Genomic DNA, 27,111 nt, shown 5'->3' on the forward strand with positions numbered 1-27,111 from the left:
TGGTACGGTGGTGGTCCGTAAAGCTGGCCAGGCTCTGCCCTTGCTGCTCCACATTTGCAGATCGAGAGCATAGTGTTGCAGTGTGATTCTTGCATGGCGGTGGAGAGCAGGTGTGGTATTTGTGCTACCCTGGGCCTTTGGCTAGTTTTGCAATGCAAATATGCCTCTAGTTTCACTAGTTTATGCACTGGCTTTATTGACTATACAATGTATGCTTCTAGTTTGGTTAATTTATGCGCTGACTTCATTGACTATGCAATGTCTCCCTTCTAACAAACAGTAGGTGGCATGTTTGGCTTAAAAATGTAAGTGCTCTGTCAGATTTGCGAGGCAAGGGAAGATGCTTAGGGACTGGGAGGGAAATAATGCAGTACAGATGCCCTTTCACTCACTTTTCATCATAACTTCAATCTGCCATGGTAAAGGTCAATTCTGGCTGGGCAGTCCTCCCTCTTCTTGCTAGCAATAGTCCAACCTAAGGGGAAAGGTAGTGTTTCCCCTTGCAGCAGCCCAGACAAAGGTACTCAGGGGGTAGCATGATAGTATACTCATTCTGCCATTGGAATTTGCCCATGCTGATGTACTGCTGTTGCTTTCTAGTCCTTTGGTGAGGTTTGATGGAGAAAGCCCACACAATGTACAGAAGGAAATAAGAAGAGGGACCAGGAGTAGATACTGGGCTCTAATTACTTTTGTGTTCTCATGTAAGTAATGCCTCATGGATAGGGTATGAGTTCACAGACATTTCAAGCTTCTGATATCCCATGCAAGGAGGAGGAAGTCTACCATTATTTCATTAATTAGAAAAAGAAAGGCCACTCAAAGCAAATCCTGCCCTTTGGACAGGAGAAGCAAATCAGTTCCAGAAATTTGAACTCATTCTTGTTGAAATGAACTGTGGGCTTATGCAACTGCATGATAAGCACAGTATAGAGCAGGCTTTGCTTGGACAGACTATTTGCAAGCACCCAGCCCTGAGCCTGGCCACTCCATCTGCTGCCAGCTCCTGCAGCAGCCTTGAAACCCCACAGAATTGTACTCGTGTCCCTCAGGCCTGATCTGCCCCATGCATGAAGCCTTCACTAAGGAGAGGAAGCTCAGAAAAGCCATTTAAGCCTGTGGCATGGATCAAAGCTCAAAAAAAGGACAGTATAGAAGTGATGGACAGGGAAATAGATGTACCTTTTCTTCCTGGAAATCTGGTCTGGCTCAGGGAATATGCAGGAGTAGATTTCAGTGGACAGAGTCAAGATTAGTTAGTTAATACCCCAGGATTCCCAAGCACTCCCATCTAAGCATATGTAGAATTTAAAACTATAAATCTAGAGAGATGTAATATATGTAGAGATGCTGTATATATAACCTCAAAAAAGGGATAGTACAGAAGTGAGGGACACGGAAGCAAGTGTGTGTGTATATAGATATATATACAGTATAACACCAAGGGATCAGTTGTCAGAACTGTTTAAGCACCAAGCACTAGTCAAGAGACACATCACTGCTGGCTTTCTTCCTGTTAGAAGTGACCAGGAAAACGGGCTGCTCCAGACCAAAGGACCAAGGTGTCTGTGGGTGGGTCAGACACTGATGTATTTCCTGTTAGAGACAAGCAAAAATAAGCAGTGTACATGAGAGAAATTATTTCCTCCTGCTGTCAAACAGCACCAGGCCTGCAAAGAGAAGTCTGCACTTACCCTATGGCTGCTGAGAAGAGCAGAGGGAAAGACAGACGTGCTGATGATTCCCTTTACTGCATTGCTTCTTCCTCGTAACACTAAACCCCCCTGTGCCCCGGCCCCACACAGGTGTCCCTGCAAACAAGGGATATAAGAACAGCCTCTTTTTTTCCAAAAGATCCTTTGGTCCTTCTGGGCATTGGCTTTTTCACAATTTTTTATCTGGATTTCCATACCTTCCGTGTTTCCATCCAAAGAAGAAAATAAAGGAGATAGATGATTAACTTGGTTTTAAAAATCTGCATTGATCTCATTATATTAAAGCTGAAGTCAGGCACCAAACAAGTTGCTGCTATAGCTACACAGATAAAGCTGCCTGGCAGAGGTTCTGCTTCCACCACCAAAAAAAGGGGGTTTACTGTTACAGATTTTCTAGGGCTGAGGAGAATCACCTATAGCAAGAAAATGTCCATTGGCATGTAATGGCAGGGCTTTATTCTGTAATAAAAATCTCATTCTGAGAAAAGCTACCGCCACCATCAGTGTTTAAAATGTAGTGCAAGGGGAGGGGACAGGAAAAGGGCAGCTCTGGAGCTTGCTTCCCTTGGCAAATGAAGTTTGGTAAGCAACTCTCCACACCAGATGACTGTGCCACCTCGTGGTTCCAGTTAGTGTTAAGCTCTAAGTATTTTTTGTATTTTTTTGATATGGATGTCTCCCTGTGAATGACAGATCTAGCGAAACTGCAAGAAAGTAGTACTGTGAGAAAGGCAGTAGGAGTCAAGAGCCAGCTCTAATAACTATAGTTGCTGTTCCTCCCATCCCATATTAGTCTGCGCATATGCCCAACTCAACCTACTAGCTTAAAGGGGATCAAACACTTGGTACAAGGTTGCCTGCCACGCTGGAGGCAAGGCAGTTTATTCTTGGTACTTCTTAACCTGAAATCTTCAGGGTCAGATAATCTTTGTCCCTGCAGTTGTTTTTTAATATGTCACCTGAAACTCTATCCCATTGATGGCAGAGGAACCATCACGAACCATCACCATCTCCATGCTGCTTTTGCTCAAGCAGGTGCCTCCTTGATGTCCAACATGCCTGCACCAGCTGGATCCTGCTGCATCCTAGGAGGGCACATGGGAGAGCTCTATAAAGAAAAAGGCCAGCATCTGTTTCAGTGGCGTTGAGCTTGAAGTGGAGGGTCCCTAGGACCAGGCTGTGTGCATGGACGGAGGCAGTCTGCCCTGTCTGTATGTCAGATGAAGGGAGGCAAGGCCGGCAGAAACACAGAAGGTGATCCTGCCTGTGAAGTAAGGTCACAGAGCCACATCAATCACAAACAGAAGAAAAGCCACAAAGTCTTTCGCCTTGCAGTGTGACCCAAATGATACTGAATGCTCAAAGACCAGTCTCTTCTCTTTAAAACATGCCACTGGCGTGTCCTAAATAGTGCTGGCACACATAAGACGGGCAGGAGTTGAACTGCCATTAACTCCTTTTGTTGCTGTTTAGGTAACTAAGCAGCCAGGCAGTGAGCAGAGGGCTTGGCTGTCCTGGTCAACTGGTTACAGATAGTGAAAGCAGCAAAAGGGAAAAGCTGAAATGAAAACAAACAAGCAAAAAATCACTGCGACACTTCCCTAAGAAGAGGAGGAAATTCTTCATGCTGATTAGCTAACTTGAGGAAGAAAAAATCCCACATCAACAGATGCCACCAGGTGTCCCAGCCAGTCAGGAGAGCACCTGTGTGCATTGACCTGTGAATGCATGTGTCCCACTGCAGCTGAGACTTTAAAGGGTGATGTATTTCAAACATCCCATACCTTGGGATGTTTAAAGATTTACAGAATTTACTGGGAAAATTTCCACTTTCAACTGAGGCTCCTACTGACAGACGTGGACATCTCTTATGAGCTTAACTACCTTGTTTTTGAGAGTCTAATTACACAGATAGCTTCAATATAGCCATATTGGCATTCTTCCATTCAGGAAGAATAACTTTTAGGTTAAGATGGTAAATTTCACAAATCTGAGACCACCAATATTGACTAGAGAAATCAAGACCAAGCTAGACTCACTGGAACTAGTTTTGAAGTATGTTCACCATAAACACATAACAAAAAGTCGTTAATTTACTTTGACATCCTACAGCATCAATTTAAAAGACACCATACAACTAAAAAAAAGAAATACAGAGCTGACCAGGTCTAATCAAAACACAGAGATTATTCCTTTGTAGCGTAACATTTTTGCTAAGGTCATGATGCTGACAAACTTGTGGGAAGTTCTATAGCTAGCTAACAATTGTCATTCTAAGGGCGCTAAGCTTTCCACCCAACCTTTTAACCTACTTGTTCTTGCTGTTATTGTATATTTTAAAATAAAAACCAAGGACACAACAACACTGCCCTTAGGTAGCATCTAAACGAATTGTGATACTGGCTGATTGTTTCTACTGTAGGTGATGAAACAGTTTCGCTCATAAAAAGGGCTGCTAACCGAATCTTTTAGAAGTATTTATTATAAAACAAAATCTACAAAATCTGTAGTACAAATGCAGAGTCTGTTATCTGTACAGATATTTATACAAAATATCAGCTACTTCAAACAAGACTTTGGTTTTGTTAATATAAAGAAATACTGCAGTTTCATGACCAGAAAATTGTTAACCTGTAATGGTCTGAAGTGATCAAAGCCTCAAAGTTTTTCTTAAGACAGTATTACCAAGTTCATTTGTATGCTAGAAAGTCAGGCTTGAAAAAATACTTGGTAAAGACTTTCTGTAATACAAGACAGATTTTATGGTTCTAATGAAAAGTACTGTAGTGAAAAGCTGAAAATAGCATCAGTTTAATCCCCAAACACATTAGTGTCAGTGACTGGATTTTTTTTAATGTTATGTATTTTTCACAGGTATCGAGACTGCTGTTGGAACAGATATGAGTGCACAAACCAAAGTTCACTTGAAATGCTACATTTGAGAGAAATTCCAATGTATCACAAATTCAAGACATGAGTGCTCTAAAAATTTCAGTTGTCAGTTTTCAGTTAGTTCCAAAACTTTTAATGTATTTTAACTGAAGAGAACCCTAAAGATGATACAAAGTTTTGTGAAAACCAGTGGAATACATCTGATCTGGGGGCACTTGTGATTTAAGGCTTTTTTTTTTCCCAGTTAATATAGTGAACTGTTTAAAACATGCAAGGCACTGAGGTACTGGGTTTGGTTGTCTTTTGTAGTAACAAATGCTACAAAATGATACACATGCAAAGCTGTAATTGTTAGGCTATTTGCAGCATACACATTTTAATATAAAAAAGATTGTGTGAGGATTTTATTATAAAAATTCTTGGTACTCTTTGTATATTCATGTACATTTACAATAGCAGCAATTGTGATATAATTAGGTATGTAAGAAAGCAGTCTGGGTTAGAGTTTTGTTTCTGAGATTTGCGGTCCAAATTTCACATACACCAGCACAACAATCCTCCCATTTACAGCTTATGTTTTATCTCTGTAGGTTGATGAATTCTCTTTACAGATACTGTGCTTGTAGTTACAACCAAAACACTTTCATACTTATTTAGGCACTGCAGGATCTTTGTATGAATAAAACTGGAATATCACTCCCTTCGTCAAACACAGCTACCTTGGGAATACTGTCACAGGAGCAGCATCGTTATTATTTGGAGAAAGGTGCATAATTGGGGATTATTTGCTTTCCAAAGATGTGAATGCTGGTGAATTAGTCATTAGCTGTCAAACTTGCTTTTCTCCCCTGGTAAGTCCTTCTAGGCACATTCTCTGCACATATTTTGTGGACCTATTTAGGAATTGCCACTGGGGTCTTCCATCCACCAGGATTCTGTGTTGGCTGGAGAGAACCCAGGCCCAGACTGCAGAGGTGGGCTGAAGGTTCATGCTGGGAACAGCCAGGATGCGGCAGCATGCTGTCACATGTGGCTGGAGCACTATTGGCATGTCAGGACATGACGCTGAAGGATTTTGTTGTGGAATGCAGAAGCCATTTGTATCAGACTGGTTTCCATCATTCCTATCAGCAGGCTTAACATTGATCAAAGCCAGGTTGGACAGGGCCGTGGGTGACATGGCCTAGTGGAAGGTGTCCCTTCCTGTGGCAGGGGGGCTGGAACTACATGATCTTGAGGTCCTTTCCAACCCAAACCAGTCTATGTTTCTATGATTTCAACTCAATTTTTCCTTTGTTTTTCCCTCCACAGAAGTACGATCTTATGTCAAAAGGCCCGCAGCTTAGTTGGCCAGCCTCAAAATATATAAATAAAACAAAAATACTCTTTACAGAAACTAGAGTAAGTGTTCTCAGGAAGGAGAGCTAGAAGACCTGACAGGATGGAAAATACCTATGTATATTAATATTTCTTTTAACATGTGGTAAATACTTTAAGCTGTTTAGCTGAACTTAGAGTAGCTGAAGAAAGGGATTTTTGCCTTTAATACTGAGCAGAAAATACCGCAATTCCTAGGGGAACAGCTGCAGAACCAGACACTGCTCAGCATTTAGGATTCAGCCTTCCCTGAATCTTCTACAGACAAGCCAAAATTATGGCAAGGACTCCACTCATAATTCATAACGGAGTCATAATAAAACATAGAAACAACTGAATAACTGATCTGTGAAAAACTACCACTGACTGTGGCTTGTCTAAGGCTCTCTCCACACATGGACATTTATATAATGTCCTTCAGCACTGTAACAGCAAATGCATTATTTCCAATTCAGGGCTCCAGGCCAGACACTCTTTTGTGTTACTAGTTATTGGGAACATGCTTGCCTTGTTTTCATTTCCTGACATTAATGGCTATTACTTGTAGTACAATTATAAGCACAGCTAACTCACTTGGATGGACTCAACACACACTCCACCAAAATGACTGACATCAGAGAAGATCAGCTTCTGAAAGTGCTAGAAGCAAACAGGACACAAAACTTCTGTGGTTTGACTGACCACAATTGTAAAGTAATACAGCGTGCTACAGAGGCTCTGATGAAGGGTACCACAAGAGCTCCCCCTAGGAAAGGGATCTGACCTCTCAGGCAACGAAGGAAGATTCCTGTGACTGCCACACCAACCCAGTGTGAACAGACCTTACTGGGTGCTCCTGCTTCCAAATCCTTTTTCACTGCTGTACACAGAGCTTGAGAACTTCAAAAGCCCCAGAATCGAAGAGGCATCAGTTGGCATAAAAATGGAGATAACTCAGTGGGTCCTAGTATGTGATCTTCTAGACATCAGACAGAAAACAGGTCCAGGAAAAACTGGCCTTGGTATTTCCAGAAGGCCCATCCTAGGTGCGTAGAACATGTGGTGAGAGAAGAGACGATTTGGTTGTTATGCTGAAAACAATCAGAGCTTTTAGGGCAGTGCTTTCACTTTTTGCAAACCAGAGAGATCAATGTTTATTATTGAAAATGAAACTCACTATTCCAAAAGAAGAAACTTATTTCAACTTTCCTCTTTAGAATATGATTATGGCACAGTCTCATTTTTAGACTTGGAACACTTTGTATTATAACATTATCCTAAAGAAAACATTATTGGTCATAGATACAGATTTAGCATTATCTTAGCCTAAGTGCTCTTTAGTGATCTGTCCAGACATAAGAAAACTTAACCAGTAAGACAGCTGGGAAAGTGCTAATGAAGTTTCCTCAAAATCATCCACCAGTAATGAACAAATTAATTACCTCCATTGCAAATGTCAGGGTGTGGGGGCTGCTGACCAGTCTAGCTGAAGTAAAGTCAAGCTATAATTTACACAAAACTTTTGCTTGCAAGTAAAGTATACTTCACTGTTGAAGATCATGACTTGTCCATTTACCTTACAGCTTCACGCTGCTGCTACATCTGGCCTGCGGACAGGATAAATCCCGCAAAAGAGAAGACAACGCCAGTAGCAGCTGTCACAACTGCACTGGAAGGCAGGTAAGGTGTTCTCTGCTAGGACATCTCTGCTTTAAATCTAACACAGAATCAACCATATTGTTTGCCTGTTACTAGCTGCGCTCCAGACACAGTTCTGCATTACACCCTGAGCAGTTTCAAGTGCTAATGTGCAGTCATATTGGGCATGGAAAATAGTGGCTGAAAACACTGATTCTAATACTCACAAACACATGGGTTGCCCAGTCACATGCACCCCCTTGCAGGCTCTCAGGGGGGAAGTCAGCTTTCTCATGGACAACTTTTGAACTGTTAAAACTATGCCTAAACCTCACCAAAACGCAACCCTCGCCCACGTATTTCCTATTCAGCCATAACTTTTATGCATTCACTAATTCCCTGCAACTCTTTCATCCTGATCTAGAAGAAAATGGCACCTACTTTCTACAGTTTTGCCTGAAAGTTCACAGGATGGAAACCATCAAGAGCACTCTGAGGACACTTCTGGAGAAAAGTAGCTCCTGTCACTCAGGTTTTCTTTCTGGTCTTTTTCTAGCTCCAGGAGGGCAGTCATCCTTTTAAAGTATATAATCTACAGCAATGAAAGAGTTATTATTTAAACATTAGATAGATTTCTATACAAATTCTTTTTAGAAGAGGCTTTTAAAGTCAGTCTTAGGGAGAATTGTGGGGCTTAAATTCTGACCACCAGACTTCCAAGTGCCTCAGAGGAGTCAATTTCTCAGCAAACATCAGCAGCAAGAGGCTATGAATGCTCAACTGAAATCAAAATGTACATGCCTAATTTGCCTCATTCAGTAAATTCTTCCTTCCTTCTGATTATCTACGCTCCAAAAGAATTTGACTCTTACAACAGTTTAGCTCTCAGCAAGAACGCTATTTTTTTGGACTCAACTCCAAAGTTTGGATATAAGTTTTCTGATACAAGTCTTCAGGTGAAGTGGTTGGGATTGTTATAGTTGTGGCTTTTTAAAAAGATCAGTGTTTTAACGAAAAACAAAAAAAACCCAAACAACCCAACCCAAAACAACGCAGTTTTGCATTCAGTGTCATCACAGCGACACAGGAAAATTAATGTGGTACGTCTCTAAGCTAGAGATGTAACATGAAACAACTAAGGTAATGAATTAATGATAAATGGTAAATATCATGTAGAAAATTACATATGATAGGAAACTGGTTTACCAACTGCTGTAATGCAGAACAAGTACTTCTTTATGTGATCAATGTAGTACATAAAGTATCCTGTGGATCTATACTAATTTAGTTGACTGAAATATGATCACGTGAGAATTGCTTTGTTTCACCAAATCATTAACAGTTGTTCAGAGACCTGCTAAGAGTAACAAACCGTGGCCTTGTCCCTCTTGACATACTGCAAAATTACTGATGTTGATAGGGGACGGGGAAAGAACACATTCTTACAGTTCAAAGCTGTAATCCCTGAGTCTGTATTTTTCTCCACAAAAAATGGTGAGCATCTTCTTTGTGCTCAATGTCTCAAATGAAAATTTAGACAGGAAGGTAGTAAAAGCTACTTTAAGAGTTTTAGCAACACACCAGTTGCAGCACAAGTCCTGCCCTCAGGAATAATGCAGACAGAAAGAACAGATATGGACTAATAAATCTGAAAGCACGAACTGGATCAGAACACTTGTGGTCCCAGTCCCTCCACCACCACCACAAAGACCTCTGTCCTGGAGCTGCACACTTCCTCTGATGTGCTCTCAAGTAACTTGCTAAAAAGACCCCAAACCAAGTACAGTTTAAGTTCAAACAAGAAAAACAGTTTGCATTGTTGCCAACAATATTAAGGCTGTCAAGAGCCCAACGCCTATTATTCAGCAGCTGCAGAAACAGCTGAGAATCTACATATTCTGAACTTCCCTCAAATGTCCCAAGCAGGCACTCACATTATCATCATCAGAGCTGAATATATGAAGTGCCATAAAATACTCAATCCCTTTTGTTACAGCAAAAGAACAAGTGAAGCAAAAATTTATCTTCTGTATTTTGAAAGGGGCTGATCCTAGCCACCATTCCCTAAGTGTTTGTTTTTTTTTGTAGGATTTGGGAATATGAGCACTTTGCTGTTCATGTCCTTAGGTTACAGCAATTTGTATTAGAGTTTATTTTCTTTATTTCAAATCAATTAGAAATAAGTATTTGTCTCCTACCCTCCCCCCCCCCCCCCCCCCCCCCCCGCTTTTTCTATTTCTAAACCTGAACTAATTGTGTGGCTAATTTTTATGAGATCTAACTGTTTGAATAGCAGATGTTTTTGCTTTGAGCTATGCAGATGCCATTTTCTACGAACACCAATTAGAAAGCAAACAACTTTCCCTATTTAAATGCATGAAAACAATCACACCATTCCTCTTTGTAACATCAGCATTAGAAATGAAGTCTGTCTCTGGTCTGTCTATACAAGTGAACATCTCAGAGACCTGTCACATTGAATTAATGGACTTTTGGAAAAAAAGAGAACTTGCCCTGTATTATGAGAAGCAGCTGACTATTACAGCCTCTTCCCAGATAGTCACCAAAGGAAGGATGACGGAATTTGGTTTCATCACAATTCAAACAGTGAGTCTGACCAAATACGCACTTTTTGCAGACATTTCTCATAGCTTAAATACCACTTTATTTGCCCCTTCCTCTAACCCACAGGTCAATATGACTGCTTCCGCTACCATTCACCCACTCAAGTCAGGAACTGACTGGTGCTAAACCAAGTTTTTTAAGGCTGGTTATCCTTTTTAGCTTGAATCATTTCCAGAACTAGCCATGTGCAGTGGCACTGACATGAGGCATGACATGACAGCTTAATTAGGCCTGTGAGCCTAGTTAAGCTGTAAGGTTTGGCCAAAAGAAGTGTTCTTCCAGTTCAATCCTAAGCAAAAGGAGAGGGAGGCTTGAAATCTGGGTCTCAGCATGTGAGTTCTGCTGGGAAGCATTCAGCTCATGTGCAAACAGGAGCATCTAAGGGTTGTGACCATTGCATGTGTTCTCCCAGTGGTGGGAAGGGGTGAGATACTGACAATTTTATTTAAACATCTTTTTCTTCTCTGCAAATAAACTTACACCTTTCTTTAGACTCTTCCACAGGCCACTTTGCTTTCTTGTCTCACATTAATAAAAAGAATTATATATACTTCGCATGTAAAAAGGTGACTTAAAAATGCAAAAAGGCTCAACATTCCCTCCCCAAATCCTTTGGAGACTGAGTAATTTTCATGACATCAGAAAGGCAAATATGGCACAAAAGAATGGAAATTAAGTTAAAAAAATCAATTTTATAAATATTCTTCCTCTGTACAATTTTTCACAGCCCCATCCCTCCCACCCATTTTTATTCACATTTCTTTTTTTTTAAATTCCCACCCCAATTTATTTTTAAATCATAAAATATATATTTTAAATCTGTTCATATTTTAAAATATTTACAGGAAGAGTTCCTTCTGTTGAGGTCATGAGGAGTCTGTACAAGGAGAAGGTGGAGGGGGGTAGAGGTGAAAATAGCTTCGTTCTGTGGCAGGAGACGGAGGGCAGCTTTCTTCTGCTGACATGTATTGACTGCGAGGTGTGGGTGGTGGGGGATAAGGGTCTGAGTCTGAATTTAAATCGATATAGTATTTGTTGGCCTTCCATCGACTAGTAGTATAGTCACTGTCACAAACATCTGTGCTGCATGGGGTTGTGGGTGGAGCTATCCCTCGTATAATATAAGGCCTGCAGAAAGAAAATAAAAACAAAAACCCACATGCATTACTTGCAATCTAGGGAAAAAAGAAAGACAGATTGGAAATGAGTAGCTCTGTGTCCTCAGTCAGGATGCCTGCTCATGAATACTGTTGTGAACCTTAATTCATGTTTTCATAGGAAATCAACAAGAAGTACCTGAACTGTGTGAAATTTGATTGGCGCAACTACAACTACCCTCTGCCAGCAGTACATTTTTCCGCCCCCCTGACCAGCCAGAGGAGACCAGCCCAGTCACTAACAAATAGTGTGACTAATCAAAGAGTTTTATGAGGAGCTTGATGAACTGAACAGAAACCACCAATTTTCTCTATACAGGATGGTAAGGGACTTACACAGCGATATAACCTACATATACTGCAGTATTACTCAGCAACACTGCATTGGAAGGCACTAAATCCTGTCATGTCAAAACATGAACACAAAGCCAATGTTTAAACTTAAAACTGGCATAACCTCCATTTAAATGGTCATTTATTAAGAGAAAGAAAGTTGGGTTTTTTTAACAAGGTAAAGTCTGCTTAAGATCCAAAACTAAAGGACAGATCAATAGAAGATTTATCAAAACTTTTTATATGAGCTGTACCTGTAAGATCTTGTGGTTGAAGGAATGTTTGAAGAATAAAACATCTCTGCATTATACAGGGAGCGATCGGTAGCTGGGGAAGGAGGTGGGTTCAAGATCTAGGAAAAATAGGAAAAAGTGCAAAAGTTTGGATTAATTCTACAACTACTTCCTTTGAAAATATTATTTACGCCTTCACCCTGTCACTCATTTTATTTTCCTCTCCTTGGTGCTTGGGTGAATTAATGCACTTTTAAAGGACATGGAAGTTCGTTATGAGGCTTTACTCTGGGCTTGCGTACACTTCAGGCCTTCAAAGTTCTCTCAGTACATGGCATTTTCTTCCTTGCCACATCCATTATTACACTGTAAGGCTGTGGTAAAGCTGGAAATGAGACAGTTTTGATGAATCTCAGTGTACTTCGTTGGATCTAAGGACTGATATCATCCTGAAGGAAACAAAGTCTGTTCCAACACCCAGCCCCTAAACTAACACCCAGGTTAGCAGCAGGATCAGGAGGCCAATTTCCTTTACCATAACTAATACAACTCCATTCTTGCCTGAATACTTTTTCACTGTGGTTCTGTAAACACATGATTTTGACACAGTTCACAATGCAAAGAGCCTACAAGCTAAAAAATAGTTACAGCCTGCCCTAGCCTGTGTGTGCATACACAGAGTTGCTGGTAACCCTCACACTAAGAAGAGTTTGTTGCACTTCAGAATCCTTTAGGATCCTTCCCATAGCAGGAAGCAGAACCTCTGACATGACCAGCAGGATACTGGCCTAAAAACAAGGACTGCACTTCCTCCTGTCCAATGTGGAAAATTACAGCATTGCTACTGATGGTAGGGCCTTGCTATTGAAGTGAGTATCTTGTACACAGCCTGCCCTGGGCATTCTGCCAAGCCATGGCCTGCCACAGTGACCACGATAGCATCCTTCCTCTGCCTCTGCTCTTCTCTCATTACAGTGACTGTAAAATCGCTGGAGTGGAGGTCATTGTTTTGGTCTTCACTGCGCAGTGTCTAGCAAAATGATTCCCGGCTGTTGAATTGAGCATATCACTATTAATCATAAAGCCATAGAATGGTTTGGGCTGGAAGGGACCTTAAGGCTCATCCAGTTCCAACCCCCTGCCACAGGCAGGGACACCTTCCATTAGACCAGCTTGCTCCAAGCCCTGTCCAACCTGGCCTTGAACACTGCCAGGGATGGGGCAGCCACAGCTTCTCTGGGCAACCTGTGCCAGGGCCTCACCACCTTCACAGGGAAGAATGTCTTCCTAATATCTCATCTCAATCTCCCTTCTCTCAGTTTAAAGCCATTCTTTCCTCTTTCAAGATACATTTAAGTATTTTCATATAAATTCAGCTATGTTTTTCTGTTCATCCTTTTTAGTGTGGCTTTGACATATCAACCCAGTATTAGCATTAAATTGTTCAGCATGTTACACAGATACTGGTGAAGCATGAGACAAGCTAAATGAGGAGGGCTGCTGACTTCCAAACATCTGCTAGCAGGACTAGCTGCTTGATAACTTCATTGAGAAGGTAATGCAAGAAATAAGTAACAGTTTTACCATATCAATAGATAAGCTCACAAGCCTCTCTTTTCTATTCTTGCCCTTCTTAAACGGGAGAGATATCCACAAAGTATGTGGGCTCCCAAAAAAATCACCTCAATAGCTAACAGATTGACTCTGCAAGCTTGTGTGAACAGAAGAGTGAGTGCATGTTTTGCTTGGAATCACTAAGGAAAAAACTTACATGACAAAATGCTGGCTAACAGTATGTAATGTTTCTCCTACATATTCTTAAAGAATAACTCCTATTCATGGCTTTGAATTCATTCAGAGAAATGGGGATTGAAATTCACTTCCAACAGCTAAAAGCCAGAAACTGAGCTAAATTACAGCTGAAAAAACCCAAGCAAAGTAATCCCTGCCAGTATAAGTGTTTTCTCCCATGCACACACTTGGTTTTCTCAATCAACAATCGACACTACTTGAACAGCAAGCCAAGCTTATTTCTTATGAGTTTGCATTCCAGTCCTGTTGTGTCTTGTTTGTCTTTCTATTCCATGAGTGCAGCATTACTCAGTGCAAAATGTCATTGGGCCACTGACATCAGAGTTTACAAAGAGCAAAGGAGGTGGCATCTCCAAGGGAGTCAAGACATAAGAACAGAAGTGCCCAGGAACAACCCAGCTGAATACCACTCCAGTAGCAAAACATTATAGACACTGTATAGCATTGTGTAATCCTCATGGACTACAACAAAGTCCTATCATGGAGTTCAATGGGTGTCAGACTGCGCCTGTAGATCATAAACAGTAATACCTTAGAATAACCATTATTCTATTTAGTAGCATAAATTTTCATCTTCTCTTTCTTTAAAAGTGGGAGGTACTTAACTCAAAGGTATATTTTCAAGATGTACCTGTGGGTAGAAAGTGGCTTTAGTGCTGGATGAGCTACTTGAAGAGGCTCCAGTAACATGGTTTCTGTCATATAAGGGGGCACCGCTGCTTCCTCCCATGAGACTCATGGAGCTGATCACGGACTTTCCACAAGAGATGCCTGCAGTCAGACAGAGAGGAAAACAAAGTTAGGTAAACCACAATTCCATCTACCAGCGCAAAACAGAAAACAAATCCACAGCTTGGCAAACCCATGCAATGCTACTGATTTGTCACTTTGGGAACAGTGTTCTATGTAAAAACAAGGAACAACATATTTTGTAAAGAAAACATCTTGCCCCCACACCACTTAATGTTTCACTGCAGCACTGAACACCTCACAACCTGCTCTCAACACTCTGCTAGAGAAAGGAATCTCCAGAACAGCTGACCCAAACTTTTCATCCAAATTGTTAACTAAGAAAGTTTCCAGTTAAATTCAGGTGTTTGCAAAAAACCATTATACACTGCCCAAGAAAAACAAGCTAGAAAAAACAAGCTACAAAAGTTTCCATTTCCATCCAAAGCAAGTTAATTGAAAGTACATGAATAACAGCAAAAAAAATCATTATTTTTATTAAAAAAAAAAAAAAAAAATCAAAATCACTGCTTAAACTGAAACCAGCAGTGGCACAAAGAAGGAATCCTGGGTGACAGGAAGAGGGAAGACAACATTCTCCAATCAGTTTTGCTGCAATATACACTTAAATCAGACCACACATTCTGAGCTTCTTCCTGTCAGACGACTCAGTGCCAATGAAGCAGTTTAGTTTGGGAAGGTTTCAGAAAAATTTCAGATGCAGAAAATATTTATTACAAGCAGAGTGGCTCTATCTAAGATCAGCATTCATGAATAACTGTTTTGGAACTGTCATGGTATGAGAAACCTATGTCTTTTCTTTAGAATGAACAACAATGGTAAAATTTTCAGCTGCTGTAACTTGTCACAGCAATATGGATTAGAAAAAAATAAGAAATACAAATGAGAATCAGAATGACAGCTTGGTTAACACCTCCAGAGGTACAGACAAAACCCACTGATACCTGCTTTAATTAAAAAAGCTTCAGTGTGAAGCCCAAATTAGAACCCTGCTGCAAAGATTTCACTTGCAATGATTTCATCCTTAGATTTTATTTCCTACCACAAAAACCTTTCAATAACCATAAAAACATACTTTAAGCAGGAATAGTTGACCACAGCCACTAAAGTGTGAGAAAGGCTAAACCTAAGTTACATCTGGCTATCTTCAAAGACATGGCTAGAAGAAAACAACAATTAGCACGTCTCACAAAGTAGTTTAATATGAAGAAGTGCCACATCTTTTCATTTGTCTTTATCATGCATCTGATTTCAGCTGACATGAAAAGCAGACTCCAAATACTCTTAAGTATGGATTTCCTCTCTTCTGACCCCGTCTGGCAGGTTTACAGATCAACATTTACTTTCCAGCTTCCTGAACAGTATGAAGATAAATTCTTTCTTCTCAGGGCTCTATAGTTAAGACTTTGCTATTTCCTCCATGAAAAGTATGTTTTACTTTGCAAAATGATCTGAGGTACACCATTTAAGTATTTTCTTTGATACCTATTTGAGGTTTCTGGGTTCTTATTTATTAGCTGAATATCCTAAGCTTTTATGTATACTTCAAGTCTTCCTTCGGTCTCAGCATCATAGTTGAATGAACTTCTCCAACAGGACAGTTTGAGTCCTTTGCGAGGTAGAGAAGCTTTGCTGTTTTAGAGATGAAGGACTGAGACACAGAGAGAATAAATGCTTTGTCCAAAAGCAAACAGGAAGGCAGTCTCAGAGATGGGCTAAAACAAAAGGCACATTTTCATTACACTTCAGGCAATGAGCATCCAGACTACGATGCCACACCCAGGCCACTTGTGTTCTTCCACATCTGCTGCTGTAACTTTGGGAAGTTTATCCCGTGCTTTTTTGTATTACAGTAAAGTAAGATGCTTCACTTCTTTCCCCTGCTTCTTTCCACTGTGGAATAACATATCCATCTTGGGCAAACAGGCCAAAATGTCTGAAGAACTTTAATGGACAGGACAGACACAAAGAATAACTCAACAGAACTTTCACCAGAATGCTAAATGGCATTCTAGGAAACAGGAACATGTGTTTCTGTTTCCAATATTGCACTTGGTTCACTAGTCTTCATAATGTTTTGTGGGCCTTAGGTACGAAGTACTACGCAAAGCTCCGGCTTTATTACATAAACCAGAATTAGCTATTTAAAGAGCATGTTTTCTCTGGCAAAACACAAACACCTGTGAAGATGCAGTTTAGCATGAAAACTGATTTTGAAAATATGGCAAGATGCCTACTGAAATGTGTTTTTGCATATCTGATCCAAATGACAGATTCATACCAAAACCACTGAACAGATCAACAACATCTAATTTCTGCACTCTAAATAGTGTGTATAACTCCAAATCCAGACAATGTACTGGTACTAATTAGGTGCAAGGTCCTTACCATCCTTACCAGTAAAGGTGCCATGTTGAGAACTTCCTGGAGCAATAAAATTAAGAGGGACGTGAGGGGTGCCACTGACATACTCATGTGGAAAAGGACTATTGGGCCCAGCATAGCGCTGACACACCACTCGCTGGCAAACAAAGTACATTCCTCCCATGACAAAAAGTGACAATATTATGCCAATGACAGGACCAATGGCACTACTGTGTGGCTGCGACTCGTCTGAGGATGGCTTTGGTTTTTCTGGAAAGAGAGGAGAAAAAAATAAGGAAGGGCATTAAACACGGGGCTATTCATATGTTGCTGTCCTGGAGCTTGTTACAGCGAATAAGTCAGCTCAGTCATTCACACAATGTCTTTGGAAGCATCTGCATCAAACTTGGGCATCTATAGCTCCACATATTCTGATACCATGCACAGGACTTCATGCCTCTTCCTCCCCTCCATGTACATCAAGCAGTATTAGCAAGGTACTCTCCTTTGTGTCTAGCAATTCATCTCAGAACAGGATTACTTAGCATCTTGATAAGAACAGTCCAGGAAGTTTTCTTTTCTTCCCCCCACAAAGTCTACAGATTAAGGATATAGGACACATATAAACATGAAGTCCCTACTCAGAGAGGACTCTGCTCTCTCAAAAGCCATTTGTGCTAGTTTTTAAAAAATTAAAAAACACTAGAAAATAAAAACATTAAAAAAAAATCATTAAAAAATTAAAAGGTTTTACCAACAGGAATGCTGCCATATGTATTAAGCAGTGGATGTCTTCCTTGCTAATTAGGGCTTAAAATATGACTTGCTTTCTAAAATAAACCTTACAAATTGGAAGGAAAACAAAGTACAGAATATCTCAAATACTTCCTACTTCTCATTTCTTTGTTCCCTATACAGCCCAATGTTGAACCATAAAAAGTGCCGCAGTATTTGAGATGAGCTATGTTTCCTATCTTCCCTCATTTTGGGTAACACATTCAAAATTATTGTTAAATAAACCTGACACCTCTATGTTTTTCATATATGTGACATTCTTCAGTGAAAACCAGTTTTTCCACATGATTCATGCAACATTTATAGTTCTTTTTTACATATGCAAATATACATTTATATTCATAAAGTGGACAAATCAAAATAAACTTGGCCAAAGCCTATCAATTTTACACATTCAGATCAAACAATAGACCCTTTTCCCCCTTAATGAAGCTGTAAGAAGTGAAATGGTTCACATAAGATTCAAGCCTTCACTTCATAAAATTTTTCTCCAGTGGTTCATTCCTTTCAGTGGAAAAACAACTGAAATTTGAGAGGAAGATAAAGGAAATACAAAATTCTACTGATAAAGTCTTTAACAGCGAAGCATCAAGAATTCATTTCTGCTTCACAGTCTTCACACTTATTAGTGCGTGACAGCTTTTATGCCAGCTAAGTCCCTAATTTTCAAATAGATTAGATCAGATATGACACCAGAAAAAAACAAAGCCAAAATTAAAACATGTTCCCAAACTAATTAATTTAAAACACACAGTTCTCATTTTGGTTAAATCTAGCTTCTTTTGAATGCAAGATCCTTATCTAGAAAGTAGCAATCATTCTTATTCCCTGCTTGAGTTCCTTCCCTCAGTCAAGCAAGAAACCACAGAATGCTCTGTTCCACTAAGAGACTCCAGAGGAGACAGTCTTATGTCTACATAAAGACACATTTAAATCAGTTAAGACCTAATTGCAGGACTGGACCCTAACGGCAAACAGGAAACAGCTGCATTAACTTGGCAGCATGAAAGTTTGTCAAGTGCACAAAGAAAATAAACTGAAAAAGAAAAGAAGAGGAAGAAGTGGCTTTACATTATCCAGAGAAGCGAGGGAACAGGGTGAGAGCTGAGATAAATGGAAGATGAGGGAGAGCAGTTTTTGTGGCTATTCTTTTAGCCTTTTCTTCTATTCACCACTTCAGTGGGCTCCCCTCACCACTTTTATGAAATACACTTTTCCTTGTAGTACCCCCCATGAGGATGGAAGGAAGAGACAAGGTTACCCAGACCACCTGGTGACCCCTCTTTTCATCAGAGCAGTGGCACAGCTTCTGACAACTGGTGCTTTAAAACCTGACAAGACTCTAAGATATTAAAACCCCTGCAATTAGCCAAGGCCCTATAGGCAACATCATTAAGCAAAACCACCCAACACAAGGTATATGTTCAGAATGAATTACCAACAGATCAGCACATCTATTTGCTTCTTGTCTAAAATGCTATGTTCCAACTGTTTTGCTAAACAACTTGTGAGTTACTAAATGCTCCCTTTATCTGCCCCATTGCCTGAAAACTTCATGCACTAGTCACCCTGATGGTGCAAAAAGAGGGGAACTGCAAGCAAAGCACAGGTAAGTGAATTTTACCATCCACCTCAGACTGCAAAATAACAGATCCTGCTAAGGACTAATACAGCAACAGCCATGAGCATGCCTGTAACTTGCATAAACCTACTGGCATGGGAATGACAGTTCAAAGTAACATTTTGCCCAGAAAAATCAAGGTCTCTCTCCTTATATTCTTTTCCTATCTAGCTGCACTTTAAGAGACAAGCTTGTGGTCTCTTGTGGACTTTTGCTCACTGCATGCTAGTTTCTCCACATAATTATCCTGCAGCTTGACCCTGTAATTGCAGTGGATTGGGCTGTGCACTTTTAAAAGCCACCCCAAGCTTAGCAGCAGCTCTGCAAGTACCAAGATACTGAGCATAGCAGAATCAGATCCCCTGGGTATAGATCTGAAGGCTCATCTAAAGAAGGCGGCATTGTATCCCATATAGCATTTTGTGCCTAGCTTGAAGTAACACTGGGATTTCAGATCATCTTCACTAATGCTGTATTGCATTTCCTGGAATAATAGCGTTACATACTTCATCACATACATAGTACATACCTACATTTTATACAACTATGAGAATATGTGGCCAAGATTCACTGGGCTACCCTGAAAGAATATTACTGTGCAAAGACTGGGGCTCTGCATAGGACATTATGCCTGAACACAGCACTTGAATCTCAAGGAATGACATCTTACCACACATAAGCTCATCAGAACCATCGATGCAATCTGGAAAGGAGTCACACTGTTGCTTCAGGAGGATGCACTGGCCGCTTGCACATCGGAACTGATTGGGTAGACAAATTGCTGCACAGAAAGAAAGACAAGATTAAGTACTACTTGCATGGCAGCATTTGAGCAACTTAAGAAAATAAAAAGTGAGACATGATGCCGCAGTGTATTTTTGACCAGGTAGGCACCAGAACATCTGCTTTGCTGCTGTGGGTAAAATGCAAATCTGCATCTCTCTTGATGCTTTCTTCTTCTTGTTAAACACCCTAGTCAGTAGGGCTAAAATAAAATTCTGATCCCAGTAACTCCCCATCCTTTGTCAAATCAGTCCTGTTGGGGCAAAACTGGGATCAAATTCAGCAATAAATAATCTTACAATAACTAAGAAGTGTAGCTTATCACCTGACAGGTTAACAAAATGTAATACCTTGACATATTATAATCTTATATAGTCTGTAGTATGTTACGTAGTCCTGTATAATATAACCTTGCTAATTAACTGATAAATTTCTTATCTATTTGTAGGAGCCTCTGATTCAGTGAAAAGGACTTGTTAATTAACTTTGGAATCTCTGTCAAGTCAGAGCATATAAAAAGACATAAAAGACAGACTGTTGTACAAGGGCTAGTAAGCAAGAGTTCTGGAAGGTCACAGTACAGGTTATTTAATGCAAAAATAAGGCATGCTGTTTTCTTCTGGAGTAGAAGATCCAAATTCATGTTTCGGATCACAGCACTGGTGGTGGTTTGACGTGGACCTCCTCAATAGCCATACTTACTTTGCCATGGTCCATTTTGCAGAGCAGTTCTCATGTAAGAGAACTAAATTATTTATGGAGAAAACTTAGCTAGAAGCTTGATATGCATCAGCTCCTGATTTGGACTGTTATGCCCCCAGTAAGCTGGATGCAGCTTCACAAGGTCTTACAGTGCATATAAAACATTTACACGTTAACAGAAGGCTCTAAAATTATCTAGAGCTCCCACCACACCACTTAGGTTTTTGCACTATGAGAAGGGCCAAGTTCTGTGTGCACCTTCCTAGTTGCCAGTGACTACCACCCCTCAACTTATTCTTGCAACTGTCTGCTTCTCCTTTGTCTTCTCTCAAGTCTTCTGTCTTAATATCCTTTCCCTTCTTACATGCTCTATTTTCTGTTGCTGTCCTGCCTTGTTGAACTTGTGGTTTCTTCTTGATCTAGCAATGGACAACTTGGTGTACTGAACCTGTGTTGTTCAGGTGATGTAGTTTCTTCAGTGGCATGGTAATCCAGTTGCAATATCATGACACTGTTAACCTTTTGACTTCCTCAGGATAAGACAGAACTAGCTAGCAGTACCATAATAGGTTCAACAAGATGAAGGGCACAGTCTTGAAGATGTGGGACATACCCAGGGACATTTCTTTGGCCACTTCCAATCACAGTATGCAACCCCTGTGCCAATGCAACTTTCCAACATGCCTTGGGAAACTAGGAGATAGGAGAAGTGGCTTCTGAGAGAATCAAGGCATTGAACTCAGACCTATGGAAAGGCAGTGATTATCACTGCTCTGAGCACAAGGCAATTCCTCTGATGCATGAGGTGGAGTACCAAAGTTCTATTAAGCCCAGTTAGCCTCACTACCTGAATACACTTCATATTGAGAACAAGAATGCACTAATGCCTCCTTCCCTTCCCCAATAGGCTGACATATGCTAACAGACAAGAAAGGCCTAACGGATTTTAATTTTCTTAGGAATCCACTCTGGCTTTGGCCTGTAAAGATTCCTTTACTCTGTGAAGACTACAGAGTCCACATTCACCACATCTCCCTCAGTATAACCCTGGACACTGAGTATTTTTATAGCTCTTCTAAGGAAGTGTCAGCATCCTGGACAAAAGTTTAGACTTGGGTGACTCAAGTGCTTGCAGAAAACTAGGTGTACAACCACTGAGCATTCAATAACTGAAGAAATGTGTCTTCAACTATTCTATACCAGATGGTAATGCCCATCTGTGCCCTCAAAGAGGCAGTGCAGGGAAAGGCAGGTACCTACAGTTCATATGATGCCAAAAATATTGGCATAAAGTTTGTTTAGCAGTGCCCACCATTTCACAGTGAGATGACCACATACACATTCCACCTTGACTCTGCATGTGTGCGATGGCACTGTTAGGTTGCATATGCGCTCCATGCTGGACAAAGCAGGGCCTCTTGATGAAGCAGTACAGTTAGCAAGTACCACCTCCCATAAGAAAGACAGGAACTTAGGCATGACTGATCCTCCTCTTCTTTGCAAAGGCGACACTGGTGTTCTGGTATCCAGGCTCAAAGTTACAGAGAAGACAATGCAAATCCACAGAATTACTCACTGAAATGTCACAAAAATCTATCCTGCTGGCCCAGTGGCAATTCTTAGTCACTGAGTGGGTAAAGCCGATGGTCCTGAGGCTTCAACAGGCCAAGAGCCACACTACTGAATAGGCTCCTGAAATTCTGTACAGCAATAAGAAGCCATGGTACCCACTCATAGTCAAGTGTCTGTTTCAGCTATGCCTTGATCCTAGATACAGAATATGCAAGGTTTCCCATCTACTAAAGGATGATGCAAATGCACCCATTCATGCTTCTCTTTGGGACCCAGGTCCTATGGCTGACTGCATACAAAGCAGCTGCAGCAGTAAAAGTTCCTTGGATGTCATTCCACAGATTTCTCATAGAAAGGTATATCCAGGATTATAAACATCAGGTTTCTAAGAGTGAACTCTCAGAAAAGCCAATTCAGCCACAGGATTAAGGTGTCCTGTGGCACCTTGCTGTGAGCACTGTCCAAAGGTGAAGTAGACACCCAGGAAACAGTGCAAGCCAGAATGATAATTATACAGGGAAAAAAAGCATGTGTTAAGTTCTGCCAGATTCTATCCTGTTTTTGTTCAGGGTATGTATTAAAGATACTCTCCCCCCAACCTCCCACACACCTGTAGTTACATGGTCAGAAATTTAAGTAGCTACAGAGAAGTTTAATCTGAGCAACAGAATAAGAAAGAGGGAAAGAAAACAGTGGATAGCTTACTTAGTCTTATGGTTAAGGCTGTTTTTCACCATCTGAAACTAAAAATCCTATACAGACATATGAAGAACACTTAGAATCCCACACAGATGCTTATGTTAAAACCACAAGTTCAGGAAAATCAATCTTACTATCACAATCTGCTTCATCAGATTTATCTTGGCAGTCAATTTCTCCATTACACCGCAAGTGTGCGTCGATACACTGTCCTTTCTCACACTGGAACTGGGATGCAGAGCATATTGGGCAACTATCTTCATCACTCTGGTCATCACACTCTGGAAATCCATCACATCGCCATGCCATTGGGATACAGTCAATCTCTCCAGTTGCACAGGTAAACTGGTCTGGGGAACAAGTTGGAGGTTCTGAAGAAAGAGAAAACAAATCACATTTCTGGATTCAATTTTAGCCCTTACAACAAAATAACGATGTGACAGACTTTAAAAGAAAAACACACATCCCTGAACTGAAGTTCTATCACAATATTAAGATTCCAGCAAAGAGGAAAACATGATTTTGCATAGGGGATGAAATTTTGCCAACGTCATATCAAAAACTGGATGCATGCTGGTTGAAGAATCTTGCTTGTAGCAGTTGAGCACTGAACTAAGGACAGGAACTACAAATACTTACTTTGGCTCCTACAGTCACCCGTTGGAAGACACTGTCCTGCACAAATTCAAATAAATACTCAAGCCACAGTCTACGCAACTGTAATCCCTGCAAATATATTACCCTGGAACAATTCTTCATAAGAAAACTTGGCACATTGGGTTAACTGACAATTAATCTACTTAAAACATACAACATCTGCTTCTACAATATCTGTTTCTCTATTTTTCCAGTGGTTTATCCACAAATTGCTGAGTTAGGTATGAACTGAAAAATATGAATGTAGAAAAAGTATCTGTAAAGGCCTGTTAAACATTAAGCTAAGTCCTCTTGCTGGAAAGTCCTAGGCTGTAGGTCATTGGAGGTTCAGAAAGTAGTCTGGGAAGCACCACAGGCCTGCCTTGGTCTTACATTCTTTCACTATCATCAGGGACAGAACTCTGGACTTTTATTTTTTTGCTTGTTGGACCTAAGAAAGCCTGGACTTCCTTCAAATTTGACTTTTCATGGACCCCAAGATCCTGGCATCAATCCACTCCACAAATATACTGTTGCCCAATCACATGCTGTTAGCATTTAGCAGCGGCTACAACCTGATGTAGAAATGCTACAGTTACGCTACAGGAAGACATTCATTGTTGCTTTCTTTTGAATGTGAAAAGACAAAGACAAACCAGATCGAGAATCTATTGCAAAAAATGCTGCTAATTCTTACATACATCAAATTAGCACACACTTTTCCACCATTAATATCAACATATAAGCCATTAGCCAACATGTGAACCTTCAGTTACTGGAGTAGCAGTTATTTATGTTGAAAATGAGGGAAGCATCTCAAAACATCGCTGCAGCAAACAGACACATTTCCACTGATTTCAAAAGTTGCTGGGTCAGATCCCTGTGATGTAATTAAACAAGTCAACACAGGCAGTCACTGATCCCCACAGCTGCTGTTGCCAGTGAATGCTCCAAGTAGATGCTTTACCACTTGGATTAACAGGGTACCACAGCACACCCTGTCTATGACAACAATACTGAGCAAGCTGGAGGTGTGCGCTGACACTGGATGGCAACAATTCTCTGAAAACCGAATGAGCTTTTATAAACATCCAGGCTCAGTGCTGGACATCACAAAGAACCCAGCTTAAGGAAAGCTTTGCAGCTGTAACCAATGACAAGACTTTTGTATGAGTATTTTTTTCCGGAAGGTAGTGTAGATAGATCCTAGAGCTATGCAATTATATGCAAACCATTTTAAAAGTGCTGCTGTACTTTTTTCATTAGGCAGGAATGTTCAAAAATGAGACTCAAGTATAATCAAGAGCTTGAAAAACAGAATGCAAATAAAAATCCAAATGCATTTTATTTTTGACAATGTTATGATTTTAAAGTTTCTGATTTATGATTATTTGGTGAGGCAATATAAAAATTGCAGCCAGGGGCCTGACAGCTGTAGGTAAGACAAAGATGCCAGATACGCATATTAAGATAATTCTTTAATTAAATTCTGGAATGAGTGTGCTGTTTACATAATTCAACAGACAGATTACTACTTCTGCATCTACAGCCACATTAGTGTTGCATTACGGTTGCACTTGGCAGGCACAGCTTGCATTTAAAAACTTGTCAAGAGCATTCAGAAGAGTACATGGACAAACATGGACAAACAGCTAAAATAGCTATTAATCTTTTGAAATATTTTATTATTTTGAAATAATGTTTTGAAATACTAGCTCTCGGCTGCTACTATGGCAGACACGATAGGTTAAAAAGTTGTTGCAGGCTTAGTGAAGGATTAGAATACAAAAACCAGACACTGATAGAAGCCCCTGGATTTTTTGATTTATCACTGAAGGTAACAAAGGAGTGGGATGAGGAGTGGGATGTAGGAATCTCACGTTGGCCATGTTGTGCAACAACAGTAGAGCAAGAAATACAAGTAGGTTGATTCCCCACACAGATGTAACCACCACTACTCTAAAACCACATAGCCTGTTGTGGTCATGGGAAAGCAAGCAGTTTATAATGGTAATGACTGTCCCTTGGGAGGTCAGAGTTCAGCCAGAAAATGAAATCCACGGCAAAATGAATACATAAAAGAAGTCAAGAGGACAAACAGAGCCAAATAATTTAAGATATGCTGTCTCCCAAAAAGAAGCACTGTTTTTTGTTTGTTTGTTTGTTTTTAATTCCCTCTGCAAGCATAAGAACAAATCTCAAAAATCCAAGAATTGTGAAAGAGCAGTCTGCAGAAAACGTCTACTATGTGGAAAGAGGAGAGCTACCTTAATTAAATTAATTAAAAAGGATTGCAATGAAGCTTTTGGCCTACATTTTGTAACTAGACAGTACAGTGCTTCATGTTATGAAGCCAAATTCATTTGAAAGAGTGGAATATGACACAGTGGGAATCATATGTACATTTACTGCTGCTAGGTCATTACGGGTTGATGCAACATCACCTTGTAAGCTTTTGTTTAAAGCACAAACCTGACACATCATACAATTATAAAAATCTCAGTAGAAGATGCAAGTATTTTTGGGTCAAACAAGAATATTCTGCTCACAATCATAAGTCACATATGTCCAAATACTGAAGCAGAAAACGGCAGAAGAATCAAAGGTCAATTTAACACATGACGCAACATACCATGTGTAGGAAAAAAATCATTGTGCAATCCACATTTTGGATTGGAATGCAACCTCAACTCCCAACTTTTTTGATGTAAACTGCTCAACAGTAGAATTAAATGTAACTCACCTCCACATGTTAAGAGATTCTGCAGAAGCACAAGGTGCTCGGGGCATGAACATCTTGGAGTCCCATCCCCTTTGGCAATGCAAATGTGTGAGCACCCACCATTGTCACGGGAGCATGGATGCACAGCTGGAGAAACACACAGAAAAGAATATCAAAAAGCATAAAAGAAATGATAACTAGTCCTAGCTAGGGCAAACTCACCAAACCACTCACAAACCAGTTCTATTTGATTAACCAAGATTTCACTACAAATTAATCGGAAGATAAATGCAGGATTTTTCAATTCAGTGCTCAAAAGCTGATTTTCTGCTTCATGAAGACTACATTTCTCCCAGTTAATAGTGATACGGACAACTTTAAAGGACTCCTAAAAAGAATTTGGGAGCTAAGGGGAAAAGGAATGAGAAGGCAGATTTTGGAAGGTCACATTTACAGCATACCTAGACATCCCACCTGCATTTCCAGGGTAGTCAGGCATTAAGAATGAACACACATCACTGCAGAATGCCAACCCCCAAATCTTTCAGGAAGTCTCCTTTAATCTTAAAGAGCTCATAATATCTAGCCCCTCAATTTCCCTGTTACTTGCAAAACTGCAACATAAAAACACACAATTGATTTTTTTATTTTTTTTAAAGGAAGCTACACGGTTGTGTGCCCAAATCACAAAATATGTAAATTCTCT

General features: G+C 40.3%; 1 protein-coding gene across 3 annotated transcripts in view; it reads right to left on the reverse strand.

Annotated features, from left to right (window-relative positions):
* Positions 1–4,176: 4,176 nt before the first annotated feature.
* Positions 4,177–27,111, reverse strand: part of LRP5 (LDL receptor related protein 5) — a 134,194-nt gene continuing 111,259 nt past the window's right edge. For 2 of the 3 annotated variants that reach the window (XM_062620211.1, XM_062620215.1), the window contains exons 17-23: positions 26,427–26,552; positions 23,182–23,418; positions 19,962–20,072; positions 16,900–17,145; positions 14,393–14,532; positions 11,971–12,068; positions 4,177–11,354 (exon numbers count right to left, since the gene is read on the reverse strand). In XM_062620211.1, the coding sequence (XP_062476195.1) occupies positions 11,093–11,354; positions 11,971–12,068; positions 14,393–14,532; positions 16,900–17,145; positions 19,962–20,072; positions 23,182–23,418; positions 26,427–26,552 (1,220 nt within the window). In that variant the 3' untranslated portion in view covers positions 4,177–11,092. The remainder of the gene's footprint in view (positions 11,355–11,970; positions 12,069–14,392; positions 14,533–16,899; positions 17,146–19,961; positions 20,073–23,181; positions 23,419–26,426; positions 26,553–27,111) is intronic. The other variant, XM_062620214.1, reaches the window with a different exon arrangement.

Source organism: Pezoporus occidentalis, unplaced genomic scaffold (genome assembly GCF_034315485.1).
Source record: "Pezoporus occidentalis ecotype Australia unplaced genomic scaffold, CSIRO_AGI_Poc_V1 ctg22, whole genome shotgun sequence".
Classification (NCBI taxonomy): Eukaryota; Metazoa; Chordata; class Aves; order Psittaciformes; family Psittacidae; genus Pezoporus; species Pezoporus occidentalis.